This window comes from Chiloscyllium plagiosum, unplaced genomic scaffold, assembly GCF_037043375.1.
Source record: "Chiloscyllium plagiosum isolate Xiang-an unplaced genomic scaffold, Cpla_swu_hap1 HiC_scaffold_21, whole genome shotgun sequence".
Taxonomy (NCBI): Eukaryota; Metazoa; Chordata; class Chondrichthyes; order Orectolobiformes; family Hemiscylliidae; genus Chiloscyllium; species Chiloscyllium plagiosum.
Window position 1 is genome coordinate 6,334,572 of NW_028270159.1, and position 24,664 is coordinate 6,359,235.

General features: G+C 41.6%; 1 protein-coding gene across 9 annotated transcripts in view; it reads right to left on the reverse strand.

Annotated features, from left to right (window-relative positions):
* Positions 1-3,342: 3,342 nt before the first annotated feature.
* The window catches only part of miga2 (mitoguardin 2), a 47,871-nt gene continuing 26,549 nt past the window's right edge, over positions 3,343-24,664 (reverse strand). For all 9 annotated transcript variants that reach the window (XM_087998170.1, XM_043720616.2, XM_087998174.1 and 6 more), the window contains 11 exons: positions 24,042-24,178; positions 22,809-22,923; positions 22,589-22,695; positions 19,168-19,283; positions 18,367-18,439; positions 16,415-16,501; positions 14,701-14,799; positions 13,423-13,557; positions 7,550-7,603; positions 7,242-7,358; positions 3,343-6,053 (listed from right to left, as the gene is read on the reverse strand). In XM_087998170.1, the coding sequence (XP_087854296.1) occupies positions 5,847-6,053; positions 7,242-7,358; positions 7,550-7,603; positions 13,423-13,557; positions 14,701-14,799; positions 16,415-16,501; positions 18,367-18,439; positions 19,168-19,283; positions 22,589-22,695; positions 22,809-22,923; positions 24,042-24,178 (1,247 nt within the window). In that variant the 3' untranslated portion in view covers positions 3,343-5,846. The remainder of the gene's footprint in view (positions 6,054-7,241; positions 7,359-7,549; positions 7,604-13,422; positions 13,558-14,700; positions 14,800-16,414; positions 16,502-18,366; positions 18,440-19,167; positions 19,284-22,588; positions 22,696-22,808; positions 22,924-24,041; positions 24,179-24,664) is intronic.

Consider the following 24,664-nt stretch of genomic DNA (forward strand, 5'->3'; position numbering starts at 1 on the left):
TCTTTGTCCTCCTCCTTCTGCAAGTACTAACCATATTCCAAAACTTACCTCCCCACAAATTGGGGTCAGGCGAGTAACTTGCTCCAGACCAACTCCTATGCTCACTTAAAAGGTGTACAAACATGAAAACACTTTATTCTTCCCTCCTCTATTTAATGTTCCTCTCCTTCACTCACCCTGGGCACCACACTCTCATCACTTCTACTCTCACCACCAACATTTACAGTTCTCCTAACTTGGCTCCAAACTTGCAGGTTGTATTTCATGAGGTATAGTTTACAAAACATATCCCTGTTGTGAAACCCAACGAGCTCCATTCCGACACGAGGGTGACACACACAGTGTGTGTTAAGTAAGTGCCTAATTCTCTTACACATTAGCCTGAATCAGAAATAATTGGTACACTGGGCTTTCAGAAAGAGCTACAAGAAAGATTAATAAAATTCATACTTCTGTAAGCACAGAGCTTGGAAGAATGGTGTCTGCTGGTGCACTGTGTGGATCAACGAGGTTCTTTAACTACAACAACATGCAAACAAACTCCCGGCTGATTAATAGCCCTCACTTGGGTTGACATAGCTCAATCAATAACCGAAGTAAACACATCTTTTCCAAACCTGATTCACATATCAATTCCCTCATGTAAAAATTAATATATTGGAATTAACAGAACAAAATCCAACAATGTCTTGCTAGCTTTGTAAACAATAAAAGTCACTGCTAGAGACATCAAGCGAAAACAGGACAGCAATCAAAACCAAGAGAACATTAAATTTAAAGTCACCAAAAACAACCGTGAATGCAAAGCGAAGGATGTTGTGATCAAATTATACAGAGCTATGATCAGGTCACATTGCATAGGCAGCATTCTGCTCTGGTCATGGGCAGCAAGGTAAGAATTAAATATTCTCCGGAATTTGGACGAGAGAAAAGGAATTAAGTGACAAAGACTTTTCAGCCTGAAAAGGAAGCTAGCCTACAAATAGACAATATTAAATAGTATGGAAAAGGTTAAATCTAGATATTATTTTAAATCCAATGGTAGGAATAGGACACAGATTAAAACTGACTAATTAACTGCAGGATAGCCATCAGCAAGCTTTTCCTGCAAAGAAGTGTCAGCAACGGGAAATTTCACCCAAGTAAAGATTTTGATGCTAAAATACGAGAATGATTTGAGAAATCACGCTGGCCTCGCAGGGTACACTCTGATGAAGAGTCATGTAGCCTCAAGACGTTAGCTTGCTCTCCCTGTAGATACTGTCTGACCGCTGGGATTTCCAACATTTGTCGTTTTCAGTACAGATTCCAGCATCTGCAGTAATTTGCTCCTACACTTGGTTGAATAATGGGCACCTTTACCCACACTACCTTGTGATCTTAAATCACAAGCAGTTGCTCTTTAGAGAAAGTGGGGCAGAAACCAGAGGTCTGATGGCTTTGCTACTGAGAGTGAGCTGTTTCTAAATGGACTTCCATTGCTTTCTCCAACTTGGTAGGAATAGAATTACAATGAATGACAAGAATGATCCCAGCTCACATCTAGCCGAGTCATAAAGGTAAGCCCACAGATGTAGGGAGCAGCAAGATCCACAGGCAATGAAGGAGGCATGGGGATCAGTGGCCATAATTACCTATGAATCAATGCCAAAAGCACATTCTCAGTGAATCAGCAATGGGAAGCCCTATGACCTTCGGTAACTGTTAGAATGTATTAGTCTTCCACTGCAGAGTTTCAGGAACAAATTCTAGGCTGACACTCCCCATAGATCACTGAGGGAGTATTGCACTGTTGCAGATACTTTAGGTTAGCTGAACCATTAAGCCAGAGCCTCCTATTATCTATTTAGATGGTTGGCCTTCCTGGCACTATTCTGAATTGCAGCAGGTGCTTCCCAATATTTTGTCCTCAATCAACTATCATGCAGAAAAGATTATTCCATCATTGTCCCGCTTGAGAGATTTAGCTGTGTGTAAAACAACTCCAATATTTTCTATTTTACAACAGTGACCACTCTAACACGTGCTCAATCACTGAAACATTTTGGGATTTCAGAGGTCACAAAATCTGCTATACAGATGTATATCCTTTCTTTAAAACAGTTACAATTTTACAAAGTCAGCAATTCTGGTCTAGGCCAAGATTAGAGGTGCTGAAAATGTGTTGCTGGAAAAGCGCAGCAGGTCAGGCAGCATCCAAGGAGCAGGAGAATCGACGTTTAGGGCATGAGCCCTTCTTCCTGAAGGACTCATGCCCGAAACGTCGATTCTCCTGCTCCTTGGATGCTGCCTGACCTGCTGCGCTTTGCCATCAACATATTTTCAGCTCTGATCTCCAGCATCTGCAGTCCTCACTTTCTCCTCCAAGATTAGAGGTGGTAGAGTTTGGAATTTGTTCAACTTGGCCCAAGATTTCTTAAATGAAATAAAGAGCGTTAGCAAATCAGATTTCTACGTAGCCAAATTTGCTCTACTTTCTTAAAAAAAAGGCAATTGGACTTTTATTGAGCATGACAATTTTCTGGCACATTATCAAAAAGAAAGCTTTGCTGTTGACAGTACAGTTTCCAAGCTAGCTCATAATTGGTGAGCCCACATAGACGTAGACTCAAAGTGCCTCTCTTCCATCTTGTCCTTGGAGAAAGTGAGGACTGCAGATGCTGGAGATCAGGGTCGAGAGTGTGGAGCTGGAAATGCACAGGCAGGCAGCATCTGAGGAGCAGGAGAATCGACGTTTCAGGCACAAGCCCTTCATCAGGAATCCGCCACACTCTCTACTCCATCTTGTCTTGTCAAGTACTCCCGTGTCAAGTATACCTTCCATTAAGATGCAGAGTCTAAAAAGGCTCGCTTCACTTGCCACGATGTACTTCAATGCCCAGCTGCAACACAGAACTCCTGACTGCACTAGTCCCACTCCAGTCTCCTTTGCAGGAAGATGAACCCTCACGTATTAGTGATCCAGGCTACCCCAAACTTATCACATCCAGAAACCTCATACCTACCAAGATGAAATTTCATCTGGTCGGAGCTGGGTTCCCAACCCAGGAACTGATGGAGAATACAGCCAATAAGATCACTATTATACCCAAGCCCTCAAGCAGATATCTTCTATTTAAAAGCGATTGCATTTTGTAATTTCTTTAACCCGTTTAACACTTCTAACGGGAATCGCCTCTAGATAATGACTCCTGCCCGTAGTGCATTTTTCCAAACTACCATCAACCACTTTGTTTCCTGAACAGCATGTCACAAATACATGCCCAGACCTCCACTATTTTCCCATAAGCCTCAATGACAACTCAAGAAGAAACAAAGTTACAAATTTCAACACAATAGAAATCACTGCTTAAAAATTCTATTCTCTTTAATATCTTAATACATTCAGTAGTCCTATTATAAATCCTTTAATAATCAACAGGATGTCATTCTGGAAAACATACAGTGACTAAATTATAAGGAGCTTCCATGACACATTGTTGGAAACAATAAACCAGACAGTTAAATTCAGTTTGCAAGAACAATAATCAGTAATTATCCAAGGAACCGATTGTATCAGGGACAGGGTTTGGTCTGAAATTCCAAAGCTCAAACAGAAAAATCACAAAACCTGACACTGAGCCTTTCCTTTTAAAAGCACATACAGACCTGCCCATCTTTAGTGAGTTGTCTCACCTTCTGTAAGTGTTGGTGTAGCACGATCCTAATTGCTCCAAAAGGCAGAAACAGACTTTCTGTTGCTGATGCTGTTCACCATAAACAGATTTGTTCCAAGTCTCTCTGAGACAACATTCAAGTAGACAAAAGACCTGTTTCAGGATGGCATCTATTGATCATAAACCATTGTTAACAGGTGCATCAGGCCTCTTCATTTGGAGGGTTTAAAAGTAATATAATTATACAAACCTGAGTAATAAGACACCTGGTCTTTTAAACAATCCTGACACACATTAAGAGAACCCTCCTCTCACCCCGCCACCTCACACAGGATACAGTCAGCCAGCATTATTTGGGCTATTAAATGTTTGACACCAAGGACCATGTCTCATTGGTGATAATGTGCGCCTGAACTGGCAGAGGGAGAAAAGGGACAAGAATGAGCGATTTGAGTAATCAAAAACCACTCCCATCACAGCAGGAGGCATACATGGAGACAATACAAAAGTGGGGGGAGAAAAGTCTTGTGAATGTAATTTTTCTTTTTTTTTTAAAAAAAAAGTGCAAACTCACTTAAAACTTTGATTTAGACTTTGAGCCCACAATGAAACTTTCAGATTTCCTAAACTAAGTTTAGTCCATCCCTCAAAATTAAAATTATTACATATTAACAATTTCAAAAGGAACTCAAGATCTAAAAAGAGAAACAATTTCATTACAAGATATTCCACGAGTTTGTTTTGCCCCCAAAGTCTTTCAGGTGGTGTATCAATTTAGGGACAAAGATTCCATGTCAGAGGATCTTCAGGGTGGAAGCAATGATCGCTCATATTTTTCTTTGTTTGTGCTGCCTGTTTATTGCACTGTAAGACCGTGTGCATCCGAGGGGTCAAAACTGGCTTATGTCCTTGCAGTACATTCCAGTATGCTGTGTACCCAGACAGCCTTACAGGAACAGAGGACAGAAGTGAGCAATTCACCCTCTCCCATGAATGGTAGGATGGAAAAATATGAGAAACAGGATTATTTCTCCAGCAAAATGCAGTGTGTGGTGAGTAAATACAGAATAGTAATTAAGAGTCACAACAATCCTAGTCACTTACAGCAGTGTGGTCTCTATATGTGACTGACAGGAGATTTAACCAATTCTGGTTGGGACAGTGGGGTCACTATTTGCAGCTTTTTGTTAATACCCTGATGATTATTACCCTCATCTTCCAGAGAGTGCAGGGTGTAGGATTACGGAGAAAGCAACATGTTCCATGATTCAGTTATCTTTGCCCCGCCCCCTGACTGTGCCCTGTAGTGTTGCCAGCTAAGGTGGTGGATGGTGGCACAGGTTACAATGCAATCATTGACAAGAATGACATTAAAATCACAGTCCTTTTTTTCAAAAAGAAAAAAAATTAAACAAAACTAGTTGCCTGTTTTTTAGACTCCAGGTTAGTACTTAAAAAAATAAGTGCTTTGAAATTTCAAACATTTAGCCATTTTCTTTGTACAACGGCTGTCAAGAAATGGGTGCCTCATGTACTTCATCACGCTATAACTTGACAGTAATGTGCTGGGCAAAGAGAAATGAGCAGGCACAAACTGTGGATAAGCATTTTCCTCTCAAGGCAGGAGATGTTAAGGCCAACTGTAGTGTTTCAGTTTACAATCCTGGATATCTGCCACTCGCAACTCACATTTCACGACCCATACAGTTCAGTAACAGACCAGGCAGTGCAGTAAATCAACCACACCACAGAGAGGCACTGTTCCACCCAAGCTTAAAGAGCAAGGCTGATAACTATGCCACACCCCCCCAAATTAAACACAACCTGGAGGGAAGTGTACTACCAATCCTGCAAGCCTCAGAATTTGCTCTCAAGGACGCTCCTCTCCATCAGCGAACATCTCTGCAATGTACTAGATTCACAAGAATAATGCTTCATTCTTCCTGTCCCCAACCAATGATATATCAAAATGCTGATATTCAACAGAAAGAGACAATTGTAATGTATAGGGGGTATTCTGATCAAGATTCTTAATAATCTCCTCAAAACAGACGTGGGAAATGAGGGAAGATGGGAAATCATCCAGGAATCAGATACAGGTCACTGATTCTTAGTGCCAAGTTGTTACTTGTTTCTTGCAAAAATTAATCGCTTTTTTATTTTAAATAAAAAAACCTGTGTGTCCAAGTTTCATACAAGACTGGCCTCTTCCAAAGGTCCATTGTCAGTGGGTAACGTCCCATTCATTTCTGTTATTGCATCAACGCCCAGGTAGCCAAGGAGAATCTCACTGCGTCTGCGTGATAATTGTACAATGTCGTCCGCCAGTGAATTCACTGTAGTGTATCGCACTTTGTCCAAATCAAACATGTCCTTCAAATACTGAAGTATTTGTTGCTATAAGAAAAAGCAACAAGTGTGCATAAAAACCACATTCAAACAACAAACAAGTTGTAAAGCATACAAGATACATCCCTACCTACCCTCTTTCTCTGAATTACAGGATTTATTTATTTCTGCACTGAATTTCTGTCATAACAGCAGGTTCCACTGGGTGGCAATATTGAGGACAATTCTAACTTCATTAAATAGGCAAACTGAACCTCTAACAAAGAAAAAATGCTGGAGAAACTCAGCAGAGAGAGAAATAAAGATAATGTTTTGAAACAGTATGTGAAGTAACTCCAGAGGCCAGTATCCTGTCACCAAGTCCCCCTTTAATTACACGTGGAGAGTCCTCGACACTGATCCAGCTCTCTCAGAGCCAGCTCTCGGTCAACAAAACCTCTACCACTCCTGTTTTTATCTGTCAGCCAGGGCTCCCTTTTTGGATCAGATCAACAGCCTCAATCAGGGAACTCATTCTTTGAGGTCTACCTGGCTGACTTCCTTACAATCACTACAGTATAAGTAGTCTTCAGAAATGAAAAGGGCTGGAAAATGTTTTTTTTTAAATAGATCTGACAGAGGCAGAGCAGCAGCAAGGAGAACAGATCATATAGAGGCCCTGTGTAAAGGGCAAAGGGGTTGTTAGCTGTGATGAAAGCAGAAGCATCAGCTGCTCATATCTTTTCCCCCATCAGCAGCAACATCAACATGATTGGGAGATGGAAAATAGTGATTTTCATTGTTTTACTGAATAGCCCTTTTAACAACCCCCCTCCACTGTCCCTCAAATCCAAAACGTGATGGAATCTAAACATGAAACTGCAAAACATAATGGAATCACGTTAGCCTCATACCTTGGACTTTGCAGTGATGTGCAGCTCTGCGAGCCTCTTAGCAATGGCCAGCATAACACTGACTTATTGCTATTCTAACACCAGTGAGTCAAAAACCTAGAATTCTCTAACAGGCCCTTTCAACACAAGTGGTTTAAGTAATCAGCCAAGTATCACTTTCTGAAGGGATAACAGTATGAATAACACTTTCCAGTGTCATTCTCCATCCCAGAATAATTTTTAATCTCACATTACAAAACATTAAATAAAATTATCAATGTTTGATAAGGCCCTGGGGTAAGCACCCTTACCCTTATCTCCAATACACTGGGTGACCAAGGAGATTTTAAAAGAAGCTTCTTACCTTAAATATAGTGCAAACTTCACAGAGGTGTTGTTTTGGTCCGAGAAAGCCCCAGGCAAGGACAGGACTTACATGCTCCGAAATGGAGTAAAAGTGGGAAATGAACCCATCAGGGACCTATAGTCACGAGGTAACACAATGTAATCACCACAAACTAATCTTGAGAATATCACTCATTTTAAATTTTAGGCTAAATATTATTCCATTTTCACTAAGCTCACAGCATGCCCCACACATCGCGTATTTTATAATATTTTACAATTATTGCCTTGTTTCCTCCCCCATCCCGTGTCCCTCTGTTTACTGACCTGTAACAGTCGCCTTTTTGCTTTTAACACTGACCAACAAGCTGTGGCAAGGGCCTGTGAAGTTGAAGAAATCAGAACAGTCAAAACAGTTTTCTTTTTAAAGGGTGTGGATGTTGTTGGCAAGGCCAGCATTCATTGCCAATTCCTGGTTGCCTTGAACTGAAGGAAATGCAAGGACTATTTCAGAGAACAGTTGAGAGTCAACCACATTACTGTCGCTGTGGAGTCACATGCAAGCCTAACAAGGTAAAGATGCAGATTGCCTTCTGTTATGAAGGTGCAGGCGTGTACGGTACTTTTGAGAGAGAGAGGAAGTTAGAAAGGACTCTGAAAGCACGGTGTGCGCTGAACAATTTAAAAAGTAAAATTTGGTTGAAACAAATAGCTGGAGCCACATTGCCATGGAACAAAAACAAATTCAAATTCGGCCAAATTAAATTAAGCCCCAGCTACCAAAATCCAATCGATTTTGACATCAAACCAATGAAATGATCCGATGCTTTGGGGGTATAAAACCGTACATTTTAAACAGTTAGGGGGAAGAACTGCCACCATCACCAACAAGTACAGACTGCGAGCCGAATAGCTCTCTGTAAAATACCTGTCCATAAGGAAACTTCTGTAGCACCAACACTGAAGACGACCTAGAGGAAAATCTACAAAGGAGAATCGACAAAGCTGACCGGTTTTGAAACATGTTTTTTTCGTAAATTTTAATCAGTTTTTTTTTAAAATCAGACCAGTATTGTAGACTGGGAGGTAAAAGATAGGTTTGAGAGAAAAGAGTTATAAATAGTTGTCTAATGTTCTCTTTTGGACTTAAAGAATAAAATTGTTAATTTTACTTTATATAGCGACCTCTGGGATTGTTCCTTGCCTCTCAAAACTTAACAGATTACGGCGCAAGGTGAGCTTCTTAGTGTGTCAGGTTTAAATTAGCAGAGGGGTTTATCATGTGTGGTAACACTTACGATTGACCTTTTTCCAACCAATCAATGGTGTTTACAGGGCACATTACTGAGACTAGCTTTCAATTCCAAATTTTAATAAGTAATCAAATTTAAATGCCATGGGACTTCCCCCATTACTCCTAAAGTATTAGCCTGAGTCTCTGAACTACTAATCTGCAGTGCCATCGCCCCTCCCTGCTAAATATAATACACGAAGAATAAATAAATGTATCCACAATCACAAAGCTGAAGATATGTGATGGCTGCCAGAGAATCTACTCTGCTTACTGCTAGGCAAATTCATACATGTCCCACAATATGCAGAATAAACGCACTCAGAGACATAGCAGCAGTCCTTGATTAATATGGCTTTAGATTGTGTTTGCGCAGCATAACAGCAATTTGACTTAACTACCCATTATTCCAATAACACCAACCCAAAGAAACCCAAACATATAAATAGAAAGCAGGAATCATGTACAGTGCTTCGTCCAGAGGCCCACTGAAGATGTTACCTAGTATGGTGACAAAACGTTTGGAAATGACCCTTCCAGCTCAGTAAGCAAACCTACGTCCAGAACCTCAACCTGAGCTACAAATCTTCTCAAAATTCCTGACTCTCAGCAAACGTGATTATCATTGATTACCAATATGCTGACAGATATATAAGCAACGCTAAAGGTGGTCTTTAATGGATGATTTACATTTATTCCCACCTCTGAGAACACATTATTTCTTTTCGAAGTCTCTATACTTGCTGTTGCAACCCATCCAGCTGTGCCTGGGACTATTCCCATCTGAATGATTTTCTCCACATCATTCATTGTATTTATAATGACAGTCAGTTCTGCTATAACGCATGTTTCTTCAACACAAATTGGCGATAACGCAATTGAAGAATTTATACCATTATTTGTAGTATGTGAACTTTCCTTGCCTGTATTTGGTATAGCACAATTCCAATCCTATATCGGTTTAAATGTACAGTCGGTTCTGATATAATGCGATAGCTCCATTCTCGTGCAATACCGCGTAATAAGAAAATCGCGCAAAAGTCGCCCCATTTAAACTAATGGGGCCAGAATCATGTTATAGCAAATACAGGTAAGGAAAGTTCATGTTCTAGAAATAATGATCTGAATTCTTCAATCGTGTTATAGCCAATTCATGTTGAAGAAACACGCGTTATAGCAGAACCAACTAATAGTGACAAATCCCTGTTGTAATTGACATGATCCTTACTTGAAATGTCCAATGAAAGGACAGCATTAATCAATGCCATTCTCTCGTAGTGGGAAGGGAGGCAGTATTATTCACTAAGTCGTGAAATGATGGCAATAGCAGGAGGACCCAATCTGTTAAAAAGGTGTCTGATGACATCTGGAACATAACCCAAATATGGGGGAAAAGAGACGATGGCTTGGTGGTATTATTGAGAGACCATTATTCCAGAAACTCGGCTAATATTCTGGGGACTTGGGTTCTAATCCCGTCAAACGCCATCCCTCATTCCCAATTCCTCTGCCTCTACCACATCTGTTCCCAGAAGGACCAATTCCACCTCAAAGTCCCAGATGGCTTCCTTCTTCCAAGATCACAATTTCCCTTACCACGTGGTTGACTATGCCCTCCAGCACATCTCCTCCACTTCATGCTCCACCACCCTTGAACCCAACCCCTCCCAATGCAACAAGGACAGAACCGCCCCCTCACCTTCCACCCCACCAACCTCCGCATACATCGCATCATCCTCCGACACTTCTGCCACGTTCAAACAGACCCCACTACCAAAGATATATTTCCCTCCCCACCCCTTTCAGCGTTCTGGAGAGACCATTCCCTCCGCAACTCGCTGGTCAGGTCCGCGCCCCCCACCAGCCCACACCCCACTCCTGACACCTTTCCCTGCCACCACAGGAAGTGCAAAACCTGCGCCACACCACTCCCCTCACCTCACCTCCATCCAAGATCCCAAGGGATTCTTCCTCATCCATCAGAAATTTACCTGTATCTCTAGCAATGTCATTTACTGCATCTGTTGCACCCAACGTGGTTTCCTCTACATCGGGGAGACAGGCACCACCCTCCTGATCTGTCCATCATCCCCCCCCCCCCCTCTGACCTATCCCCTTCTCCCTCACCCTCATCCACCTATCGCTTTCTCAGCTACCTTCCCCCCCTACCCCACCCCCTCGCCTACAAGCCTCATTCCTGATGAAGGGCTTATGCCCGAAACGTTAATTCTCCTGCTTCTTGGATGCTGCCTGACCTGCTGTGCTTTCCCAGCACCACACTCTCGACTCTGATCTCCAGCATCTGCAGTCCTCACTTTCCCCTCCTTCAAATCCCATCATGGCAGATGGTCGAATTTGAATTTGATAAAAATCTGCAATTAAGAGTCTAATGATGACCATAAATACATTGTTGATTATTGAAAAGCTCATCTGGTTCATTAATGCCCTTAATCAATCTTAATGTCAGCATCAATCAACATCAACCCAGTCAAGGAAACACTGACTACACTATTAGAAGACCCAAAGACACATACACCAACCACCACCAACTTCATCAGCAAGGAAAATATCATCAAGCTAGTGGACCTATGCCTTATCACACACTTCACTTTCAACAACAAAACCTACAGACAAACCAACAGAACACCCATGGGATCTACGATATCAGGGTTCTTGGCGGAGACAGTAATGCAGAGACTCGAACAAACAGCTCTGCCAACCATCCAACCCAAACACTGGGTCTGCTACGTGGATGACACCTTTGTCATCACAAAACAAACAAATTAGAGGAAACCTTCAAGACCATCAATAACACCCTTACTGGCATAAAATTCACTAAAGAGGAGGAAAACAACAACAACAAAATGCCATTCCTAGATGTTACAGTGGAGTGAACAGCCAATGGGGAACTTCAAACCAGGGTCTACAGGAAAACAACACATACAGACCAAATATTGAACTACAGAAGCAATCATCCCAACACCCATAAACGAAGCTGCATCAGAACATTATTTCAACGAATCACCACACACTGCAGCACTGAGGGACTATGCATAGCAAAGGAAAATTACCTATACCGTGTACTCAAAAAGAATGGGTACCCAATGAACACAGTCCACAGATTTCTTAGCAATAAACCCAAACAGACAAAATGCGTCCAGAAACCCTAGTCACTCTCCCCTACATCAAAGACATCTCAGAAATGACTGCCAGACTACTCAGACCCCTTGGCATCATGGTAGCTCACAAACCCACCAACACACTAAAAAAGCAGCTAATGAACTTGAAAGACCCAATACAGACAACAGGCAAAACTAATGTCATTTACAAAATACCGTGCAAGAACTGTAACAAACACTACATTGGACAAACAGGCAGAAAACTAGCCACCAGGATACATGAACATCAACTAGCCACAAAACGACATGACCCTCTCTCACTAGTATCCTTACATACAGATGAGGAAGGTCACCACTTCAACTGGGACAACACATCCATCCTAGGACGAGCTAAACAGAGACATGCACGAGAATTCCTAGAAGCATGGCATTCCAACCGGAACTCTATCAACAAACACATCAACTTGGATCCCATTTACCACCCCCGAGAAAAAGAACAGCAATGACATCACCATAGTAAATGACATGACCAACATAAATAGAAAGCAGGAAACACCAGCAGTGCTTCGTCCAGAGGCTCACTGAAGATTTTACCAAGTATGGTGACAAGAATGTCTGAAAACAAACCTTCCAGCTAAGCGAGCAAACCTACACCCAGAACTTCAACCTGAGCTACAAATCTTCTCAAAGCTTGCTAACATGATTGACTCTTAATGGCAATTATGGATTGGCAATAAATGCTAGCCTCGCCCAAGTCCCACAAGTATATTAAAAAAATTACATGGGTTTCTATGGAAACACATCTTTCCAACAATACAGTTTTGCTTAACATAGTTATTTCCAAGAACATAATGGCCACATTATTCAAGGATTACCTGTACTTTGTCTTATGTTTCATAAAAAGTAAACAAAGCTCTTTTGACATATCTAAATGGCTTAAAGGATATTGAAAATCTGACACTCGTACCTTCTGTTAACTTTGGTCAGCACACATTCACATGACTATAGTAAATACTGCATCCCTCCATATAAATATGTCTCAACATAAAACACAGTGTCTGGCCGCTGGAGACACTGCAAGGTCCCCACTAGCTCAGGTGGGGTAGGGTGAGGGGTTAAAACAAGTGAAAGAGGGAGTTAATTACAGCGTGACAAATTAACTTGGACAGCTTCATTGTAAATGTAACCATTGTAATTTATAATAAAGATGGAATTAAAAATAAGAATGCCTTGCTTCAAAACAGTGACTGAATGGTCTCTGTACACCCTGAATCAATATCATCGCCCATCCTCAAACTTCATTTCACCAGGAAAACTATCACAACAGAAAGAGAGCACAGAGAGACATATGTGGGGCACATAACGAAAGGGAAGTGTGGGTAAGAGCCTCGGAAAATGAGACAAAGTAATTAAAGCTCATTAGTCCAGAGCACCTTCAGTATCCCCGAGCTCTGACACAGCCATAGAATCCTTTCAGTGTGGAAACAGGCCATTTGGCCCAACAAGTCCACACCGACCCTCTGAAGAGCATAACACCCAGATCCATCCCTGTCACCCTCCATTTTCCTCATGGCTAACACACCTAACCTATACATCCCTAAACAGTATGGGTAATTTAGCATGTCCAATCCACCCAACTTGCACAGCTTTGGAATTCAAGTTCTCTGGAGCTCTCTCAGTGGTCAGGGTGACCAGAGATAGATTAATTAATTTATTTGCAACACATGTAGCTGATGAATCATCTTTCCTACAATCATTGCAGTGCAGTACCGTAGATCAATGTCACTTACCGTCTCCTTAAAACTATCTGAGAGCCAGCGGTTCCGTAAAACAGCAACCACAGATGAAGGAGGATTTTCCAAGTCTTCAAAGGCATCCATCAGAATGAAATCCAATACAATATCAAAAAAGCTCATGCTCACAACCTGTAGACACAAGTTTTCTCCCATGAGTGAAAGAAATGGCGTTTATACAGCACTTCACATAACCTCATGACGTCACAAACTACTTTACGTACAATTCTGTTGTAGGAAACAAAAGTGTGTGAAAGCAAGGTACAAAAACAGCAACAAGACGATGGCCAGATAATCTGTTATAATAATTCAATAAGAGATAGAGAAAGACCATTCAGCCAACTAGTCTATGCTCCACATGAGTCTTCTCCCATAAGTCTTCATTTCACGCTATCCCAGCATCGTCTGATCCCTTTCTCCTTTGTGCTTATCCAGCTTCCCTGTAAATGTGTTTACCGTATTCACCTCAATCACTCCTTGTCATACTCTCTGGGAAAAGAAGTTTCTGCTAAATTCCCTACTGAAATTAGCAGCAAATACATTTATATTGATGGTCCCTAGCTCTGGTCTTCCCAGGAAGTGGTAACATCTCCATCACAAAGTAGAGATGGGAAACATAGGAAAACAGAAAATAGGGTCAGAAGTAGGCCACTCAAGCCCAAACCCACTCTGCCATGCAACAAGATCATGGTTGATCCTCTATCTCATTCACTTGCAATCTCCCCCCCGAGCTTCCAGATATCTCCTCTTTCCTAAACATATTTCAGGGATTTGATCTCCACAGCCATCTGCAGCAGAGAATTCCACAGGTTCAATGCCCTGAATGAAGAAATTTATTTACATTTCAATTCAAATGGCCTACCCTCACATGCCCCAAGACCATGACCCCTTGTTCAAGTCCCTCTATAATGGGGACCCATAATTTACAAAGATCACAGTGTGAAAATTAGGACCACACAGATGGACCCATACAACTTCAGATTTATAAAGACATGATTTGGGAATGCAAGGAATTCAGGTTGATCAGATCTCATTAATACTTGCACTTCAGAATAAATATTTCATTGTTTCCACAGCAAGACATGCAAATGTTACACTCTAAACTTCACCGCAGCACAGGCTGCCCCTCATTGGCGTACACCTGAGTGAATGAACAATAAGGTTCTGTAATACGATCAGCTCCAGTCATTTAAAATAACCACATCAGCAAAACATTGAATGGAAGTTCACTTCTGGCCCTAATCAGACAGCGACTAAAATGATTTCGGAACCTACCCCGCGCCCCTCCAGCTCTCTCTTGGTCGTCGCCCAGGTTTCTTCCCTTGCTGCATACTGCAGCATTTCGTGGTAGGTCTCATGGAATCTATTTACATTCTGCAATAGGAAAAGAGAGTCAAGGGAAGGAAGGTGAGATTGCTCTTTTCAATACTTTATAATGATGAGAATATCAGATTTAGTTCCTGCCCAGGTGTACCTCCTTCCTCAAACATTTTAACTGTCACCAGCACCACCTATTGCAGCACAGCTGAGAAATCAGCCAGTCAGCACCTCACACTGCAAGGTTGGTCATAAGGCTAATAACTGCTCTTACAACAGGACAGATTCAAGCTATGAGAAAAAGGAACTGAGACTGCTGGCCAGTGATCTGAGCGTGTGGAATTCAGATGTTAGGTCCATTATCCAAGTATGTTACATTTTAAAATTAAAAAACCCCAAAGAACTGCAGATGCTGGAAATCGGAAGCAAAAGTAGCAACTGCCGGAAAATCTCAGCAGATCTGACAGCAACCATGGAGAGAAATCAGCGTTAACATTTCAGGTCCAGTGACTCTTCCTCAGAACCTGAAGTTGGATTCGCTGTGATTGTTGTCCTTCGATGAGAAGATGCTGAGGGTAGATTTGATTGAAATGCACAAAACTGAGAGGGACCCGGGTAGACTGGATGATTCAATTCTGAGGAAGGGTGATTGGACCAGAAACCTTAAGCCCGATTTCTCTCCACAGATGCTGCCAGACCTGCTGAGATTTTTCAGCATTTCTATCCTTGTTTCATACTACTCTGTAATCCAGGGTGTTAAAACGCCCATCATTGCCAGATACCTGGTCCTCGGATGCTGCCTAACCTGCTGTGCTTTACCAGCATCACTCTAGACTTGGGTTTCCAGCATCTGCAGTCCTTGTTTTTACCTAAATAAAGATACCATTCAGTTCAACTGTGCCCTCATCTACTGACCTCCAATTATTTTAAAGATGAATTGCAAAACACTTAAATGAAACAACAGATATAAATTGTTACTCTTTTTAATTCCACGCAGAAAAGAGGCCACTTGGCCCATCATTTGCTGGCCAAAAAATAAGCTATCCAGCTTAATCTCACTTTCCTCGTCCATGTCTCTACAGGCTATGGTCACCAAACATCTCTCTCTCATTGCAGACAAGCCTTATGGTAGGACGATGATGTTTTTACCTTTTTTTAAATACTTTAAAAAGGTAAAGGGTTTCCTATCTTACCCCTTTTCAGGAAGTGAACTCCAGACACCACCATCCCCTGAATTAAAATTTTTCTTCTTCTTTCTAACCTTTAAACCTATGCCCCCTATTCACCGACTCTCTGTTAGGATAAAAAGGCCCTTCCCATCCAGTCTATCCAGACCTCTCCCAATTTTGTACATCTCAATCAAATCTGCCCTCATCTTCTCATCCAAGGAGAACAATCACAGTGAATCCAATCTTTGCTCATGGCTGCACTTTTCCCATCCAGGTTACATTGTTGTTAATCCCCCTCTGGACCCTCTACAGTGCAAACACATCGACAGCACATACTGCAACAAGAAACAAGTTCCAGCATAACAGGATTTACAAAAAACTTAAAAGGTCGCACACAGCTTTACCAGACAGCCAGGACTGCCTTGGAATCCCAAAATCTCATCACATTAAATCACAAAGTTCCAAATTACAGAATATCTGTAGGGTTGGGCCTGTTGTTTTACCTTTCCTGCAGTGGACATCAGTCCAGTAATCATCTGCTTCCCAATTTCACTGAAATATAGCCGGTTTGCTTCATCCTGCAGCACTACCTGTGCCAAAAAACAGTTTCATTAGAAATGGAAGCAACTCACAGACCCTGCCCCCATAGTGCATGTGAGAACTCCCAAACTGCTAATGTCATCTAATATAGCAGAAGCAGAAAATCCTGGAAATATTCAGCATGCTAGGAGCATGCACACAAAGAGAAACCAAAGTAATTTTTCATGTCTGTGAGAAAAATGTGGCCTGCTGATGGTTTCAGTACTTTGTTTTAATTTTAGATTTCCAGCAATCACGTTGTATCATCTAATACACCAGGTGCAGAGTAGCTACAGACCAGGGTTGAAGCTTACAATAGAAAATCAGACTTAAAAAGTGCTTTACAAATTCACCTTTCCTCAGTCTTCAACTTGTTAGGGATGAAATATACTTTTTAAACAGAAGGTACCTTCCTCGCAGATCACCCTCACCTCCTTTCCTATAACATAGGCATGTTACGCTCTTAAAATTCCTTCCCTCTTCAGTTAAAGCCACAGATTTCTGATGGGGTTTAGCTTCACCACACAGCCCTCAATTAATCATGTGCAAATCTTTTTTTGAATGGCACAAATCCACTTTAGAGAAAATCACAGCCAGACCAAACCCTTGTCTCTCCACTTCACTTGAAAACTGCAGACATCCAAATGAATAGCATCTAAGAGCAGGAAAAGGTGCATCATTATTCTAGCACTTCGGAGCTAAGACTACAAAGTAATGTATTGGACAAGGGGGCAACCTTTCGTCTAGTGAGCCAAGTCTTCCAAATCTCCCAGCAGGCCACTGTAATTCTTGAACTAACAGATTTGTGTCCCTTTTCCCAGCTATGTTTTTTTAAACCATGCCATGGTTCTCTGTCCCACTATGACTGCGAATGATCAACAGTACTTCACTAACCCACAAAAAAAAATAAGTAGCCTGAATTGCCTGTTTACTTTTGACTAACCAAACTTTAAACCTTGCCCCTAATTGCTGTATTCTTCAAAAGGAATAAACTTTAAATGTATTGTAAACATGCTTTAAAATACTTGATTCAAATTATTCTGAATTCCTTCACTGGTCCCAACCAGAATTAGAATTGATTCCAGTGTCTGAAATACTGACCCCACATCTCTCAGAGTGATACCACCTTCCTAATGTATTTGTTTACTGTCCCTTCCTTCAACCAGCTGTATACATTACAAGCCAGCCAGCATCTTTCTTGTAGGCCTTTGCCAGTCTTCATCTAACCCAACTGTTAATAAGTAAGACATCAACGAGGAAGAACTCACTGTAACTCACACCCTTGCCGTTGGAGCCTCTTCATACTACATCATGTGAATCTTCAATGCGAGGCAGTCTTTTTTGATTTCTTCCCCCCACCCCAACCCCCATAATTCCTTCAGGGTTTTAACCAAACATTTCTGGTCTGGAACTTATAAATTAAATTCCTTAGTGAGGTAACCTTTTTCTTAACGATCTTAAACTATGTCCCTTTCTCAAGAGCATCTGTTTCACACATTCAGCTTCAGCGAAGACTCCTGCAAAATTGTCCCAAGGTGAAACTAAAGACTTTTTCTCAAGCTATGGGCGTTTCTCATAAGTCCCAAAAAAAAAACAATTCCAGAATCCTCTATCTGAAAGAATTATGCACTACACTATTTATTTTGTTCCGGAATTTGACCTCATCCCTCAATAGTCAGAATGTCTTTCCTCAAATTTGGAGACCAAAACTGCGAACAATATTCCAGGTGCGGTCTCACCAGGGCCCTGTATAGCTGCTGAAGGCCCTCTTTGCTTCTACACTCCATTCCTCTTGTTATGAAGGCCAGCATGCTATTCACTTTCTTCACTACATCATTTGCTTCCTTCCCACAATGAGCAGCCTCATCAAGCTTACCTCAAATGCCTGACGCACACAGTGTAGCTTCGCCAAAAAATCCTCATCGCTGTAGCATTCCAGGAGCTCCGTTCTGCAACACACAGAACAGTTGTCAGCTCTATCAGGGACTGAAAGCAAGTTAAATCTGACATAGAACGATGGGCAGCACTGCCTCTGCCCTGCGCTCACCGCTGGGACAACCCAGAGAGTCTGACTTCAGCAAATAACAGCTGCTATTTATACAGCGTGCTTAACACAATAAAATGACCGAGAATGCTTCAGAGCAGTACAAATCAGACAGAATTTATTTTTTTTAACACCGAACAACGCAAGGTGAAGAAAGTTTTAAGGAGAGTCTTTAGAGGAAGACAGAAAGCTGGAGAGATTTAGGAAAGGAATTGTACACCTTTGGTGCTAAAGGAGTAGTCACCAAAGGTGTGACAAAGGGAATCGGGGATGCAATAGAGGCTGGAATTGAAACAAAGCAAGATTTTTCCAAGACTGCAGAGGAGGGTTAAAGTGATAGGGACAGGTGAGGCTTCAAAAGATACGAGAACAGGGCTGAAAATGTGATAACTATCCAGCAAGAACTGCTGGGAAAAATGCATGGGCAAAGACAGGATAGAGTAGATTTTACACCTGCCCTTCCAACAATCCACAATCTAACCCCGCACTGTAACAGGGCACCAGAAAGCTGTCCACATCACCCCTGGAGATGTACTGCTGCAGGAATACCCCCTAACAGAGCAGGAAATTGGCTGGGGGTGGGGATTGTGCAGGTAAGCAGCAAGCAGACAAAGGTACAATTTAGCCACACACCTGAATGATCGGCAGGCGACCTGGTCATCTTGAACGATCCTCATGGCTTCTTCATATAAAGCAGACGATCTGGACGACTGAAATCTCTCCTCATCGAATGATAAAGAATCAAATAGCTACAGATATAAAAGTAGTATGGATCATATTTAATTTTTTTTTTGCACAACACACATGATGGCTTAAATGTTGAATTAGGACACAAGTTCCCTGAGTCAACATTCCTCTTCTTCCACATGTCCTTCTATGTCCAGTGCTGATCAGCGGAATCTGAAACATCGTAATTTGAATCTGACCTGGAAGCTTCTGGCAGACCGAAATGCAGAAGGGGAACTGGCCTTTCTCACACTCTGCTTACAGCTGCTGAATCTATTTTAAGCAGTTTAACTTCTCGTTGGAAGGTCCCTATAAACTCCCTCAAAGGCCTCATTAGCTAACACTTGCACTCAACTAGATGAGAGGGTGTCAGGTTCAACCTGTGGTCAGAGGGCTAACTGGAGGATGACAGTTACCTCCAGACTTTACCATTATGACTCCCCTGGCCAGCCTCTCACTTTGCACTCACTGCAAAACCACAGACTCTGCTGCCTTGTATCTTAATTCATATCACGCCCCATTCACCAATCATTGCCAGTGATTACTATACTGGTTTAACGTCTAGCAGCACTTTCAAATTCTCACCTTTGTTTTCAAATTTTGCCACAGATCTGTAACCTTCTTTTGTTTTACAACCCTCAAAGACCTCTGCCTCCCTCCAATTCTGGACATGCCAATCTTCATCACTACACCATTGATTGTCCCTTGGACCACCTAGGCCCAGACTCTGGACTTCTCCCTATGGTACCTCAGATGGTACCTTGTGTGGCGCCATTACGCACTTTTCACCGTACTTGAGAACACAGGAGAATAAAATCTAAATCTAAAATAAATTATCCACTGCTCTCTCTTCACCATATCCTCTTTCTCTTCTTCTCTTTTTCCTCAGATGTAACTACCTTACATTCATCTCAGTCATTTGTATAAAAAATGTTTTTTCTCAAATTTCTCATGAGATTTATAAAAACAAATCAATGAAAAGTTCAACATGTACCTAAAGACTTCTGTTGCTATGTAGGCAAGCGTGCAATCGACCTACACACAGCAAGGCAATGCAGGGAGCATCTCAATCACCCCATTTACAGGCACAGAACATCTCTTAATACATCATAGACAACAAAGTACTGCTGTAATGTATACAAACTGGTAAGGCAATTTGCATGGTTCCCCAAATAGCACGGAGATAAACCAACCAGAAAATCAGACTTAAACACAAGGCAGAATTCTACTGCTCTTCTACACACTGTCCACCAGAGGGTGAGCCAAGGCTACCGTTTACATTTTCATCTGTTAGAAAAGAACTGTCAACTCTATTACATAACTTAGGTGTGGAGCAGTCTTTCCCTTTGTAGGACGCTCCAGGACCAAAGGGAAGAGGGGGACCCATTAAAGACAGAGGTGAGGGGAGGATGTTTTCTTTGAGGGTGGTGAATCTATGAAACTTTTTACTGTTGGATTGATTAGTATGCTCAAGGCTGAGACAAGATTTCCTGATTTGGAGATGCCGGTGTTCGACTGGGATGTGCAAAGTTAAAAATCACACAACACCAGGTTATAGTCCAACAGGTTTGTTTGGAAGCACTAGCCTTTGTAGCGCTGCTCCTTCCTCAGGTGTTTGTGGAGAATAACGATTGTACGACACAGAACTTATAGCAAAAAAGTTTACAGTGTGATGTAACTGAAATTATATATTGAAAAAGACCAGGATTGTTTCTTTCATATGTAAATCACAAAACTTTTTTGAAAAGTTACATTCTCAAGTGCACTTTAACAATTCATGTCATGTCGGCACACATACAAAGTTTGTGGGATGAATTTGTACTTGCAGAATTACATTTTACTTTGCTCAAAAACTGCATGAATCCATGTAAGATTCTGTAAATCTGTTTTTTTAGATTAGAATCAGTCTGACCATTGCGGCACAGACAGTGTCACAGGGAGTTAACACCTTCAATACCTTATCTGGGCCAACATGATACCAATTGTTAAAGCGCACTCGAGAATGTAACTTTTAAAAAAGATTTTGAGATTTACATGAGAGAAACAATCCAGGTCTTTTTCAATATATAATTTCAGTTACATCGCACTGTAAACCTTTGCTACAAATTCTAAAACCTGGGTGTTTGAAACAAGATTTCCTAACCGTTAAGGGAATTTAGGTTGAAGGGGATGAGGGAGGAAAGTGCAGTTGTGAATTATCAGATCAGCCATAATCGAATCGAATGACAGACAGACCTTTATGGACCAAATGGCCCACACCTGCTCCTATGTCTGATGTTATCGCATGCACCTAGCACCTTGCAATATGAACAGAAAAGCTAGTGCTGGCTTGTCTTTCCATTCAGTGAATAAAATCTCTTGCTGGTTTGCGGAAATGGTACCATTACAAATTTCTGAACATGGTGTTAGAGGAGAAAAAGATTTTCTGACTGATCCGATCATTGCAGGAGTGTATCAAAGGTTGCAAGTTCACAAAGCCACGATCAAACTGTCAAAGCAGACTGGTTGAATGTTGGTTGATGGGCACGGAATGGCCAGAAATTAAACAGTCAATTACATTCAGTAAACATGATCGAAATAGATGACATAAAAACTGCTGAGATACAGTTTTCCTCAAGCATGCCAAAGTGACATTACATTGCAAATATTAAATCTGGTGAAATCAGTGAGTTATAGATGGTGACATTATGGAAGGATCCCAAACTCATGCAATGACCTGGTATTGTTTTAAAAGGGACCATCTGGCTGATATTCTGCTATCATCCTGGATTGCACCAGTCAGTCAGCCATCATAGCTCTTAGGGGAGATTCAGAGCCAGTGTAAAGCTCTTGAACATAAATAACAATTTGCTGTAACCAGTGGTCAGGGAAACTATTGCCACTATCAGTGTTCAGACACGATACAGTCAACATCCCTGACTTCAGGTTGGATAAGAGTTAACACATTCCTGATCATAAGATAGGCATATATATTGGGGCAATGGGGTAAAAGGGCATTTGACTCAAATGTGATGGTTCACAATTTAAGCAATGCACAAATGTCTGGACAACCTCATGAAAATCAACCATCCGGGGAAGAGATGAGTGCAACTAGGTACCTGTGTATCATCTCACAAAACTAGGCAAACAATTTCAGGAAGATGGAAGGTAAAAAAGGACAAGAGGGGGGTGGCCATGCTGGATGCAACGGGTCAAATGGCCTTCAGTGCTACAAAGACTGTACAGATCTGAAGAAGAGATTGATCCAAAAACAGGATGTAGCATACTCAGTATAAATTCAACGCAGCATCTTAAAAACTCAACTTGACAGCAGATACTGAAAGCTCACCTCTGCTGCTGAAAAGAATGAATCTTCAGACGTCACACTGACATCATCATCAAGATAATATCGTCCAGAATCCTCTGCATATGGAAGGGCCAGAGCCCCAACACACTCTGGGCAATAACAAAATAAAGAGGTTTCTTCTGTGCAACAATACTGTGTAAGTCATGTTGAAAATCAGTAATTATCCAATCTATTTCTTCCCAGTTAAAGAACTCACACTTACCAAAATCAGCTAGTACACTATTAGAAGGTACCGTTTCCCCAAACTCTTCCTGTAGCCGGTATGCTCGATTCAGGAGGGCTTCCAGCTTCTGTGAAAACTCCTTGTTTCTTGGTGCCTGTTCAACCATTTACATTTTGTTAATTTCAACTTCAACTCATGTTCCTTTCTACCCTTCTAAATGAACCTTTGTAACAAAGTCTACAGGGAGTCATATTTTGGCACAGAGGCTCCTACAGTCGTTCCCAGTGGGACTTACTAACAACAAAGGCTGAGCAAGTGGCAGGTTCAGCTCACCCAACCTTGTAGGTTTCCCACTGAGTCACAGACCAGAAGTCCCTTTGTGATTTCAACCAAGTTGGTGGTAAGGTATGACAACAGGCTTCAGTGAACTGAGTTAAGAGGATGGAAGGGAGGAACATAGTCAGGGCTCAAAAATCAACTTTTCTCTTTCTTCCCGCTGAATAATCCAGGGCATATCACCGAACAGACTGCATTGAGAGTCTGACATCTATTTCTCATCAACAGAAAGGTTATTGTTAAATCCCCTGGCGAATGAACACTCAACTCACCTCCTTTCATTTTAATTCATTTACAGGATGAAGGCTTCAGTGGCTAAGCCAGCATTTATTGCCCAACCCTAATTGCCCAGAGGGTAGTTAAGAGTCAACTACATTGCTGTGGCTCTGGAGTCACATGGAGGCCAGACCAGGTAAGGATGGTTGTTTCCTCCCCCAAAACAGATGAGTTCTTCCAACAATTGACAATAGATTCATGGTCAGCAGTAGCCTCTTAATTTTACATTTTTGTTGACTGCAAATTCCACCAGCTGGCCTGGCAGGACTTGAATCCAGATCTCCAGACATTCCCAGAGTCTCAGCAATGATACCACTTGTCCATCACCTCCCTCCGTAGTTATTTCTCCAGGACACTATGCCAAACACCCACAAGCCCTAACACAGAAGCACATTAAACTCAGAATGTATACGCCAAGCACTTGTCTAAACCAGAGTAGCCAGTTTGAGGAGTGGCATTAAGAGTCAGCTTTATTTCTGATTTCAGTGCCACACAGAAACACGTATGCTGCAGTTACATGATCACTTAGGCAAAGCAGGCAAAATATTTTGGCTCCTCACCACAAACCAATGAAGCCACCTCACAACCGCTACTCAGACATCTGTACAACCACAGGAAGGTATTACTGTTCTGCAGAGTTAACAGCTCTATGTGGTGTACCTCACAGCCGTCCCCAAGTGCGCCACTCGCTCCCAGGTTCATCAGACAATTCTTTCTTTCTGTTTCCGAACTACTCCTCTTCCGTTTGGTAAGGGCAAGTTCCCACTTTTGCAAAGCTTCTTCAAACAGCTCCATCCCTGATCATTAAAATACAGTTACACCGAATTATACAGAAGGTATGGGTGAGAAAAAGGACCAATCAGCTCAATAGGTACATTCTGGCATTTATCATTATTTCACCCTTCATCACCTCACCTCATCACTTTAGCCATCTATTCCTCTCTTCCTTGCATTTGCCCAACTTTTATTTAAGAGCATCTATATCATTCACCTTATGGATGTGAATTACAATTTCTCACCAATATCAGGGTAGAGAAGTTTTGCCTGAATACACTATTGGGAATTTTAGGGCTCCCAAGTGTTTCATTTGTAAAATAAAGGGTCCTTAATATAGGATACTGATTTATAATCAATCACTATCCTATATTAAAGCCCATTATTTTACAAATGAAAAACTCAGGAACCCTAAAATAAAAGACTAGTATTACCATTGAAAATTAAGGCTTAATGTTCAACATATCTGCTCCTTAACATTTGTCAGTATAATCAGAGACAATGGTCAG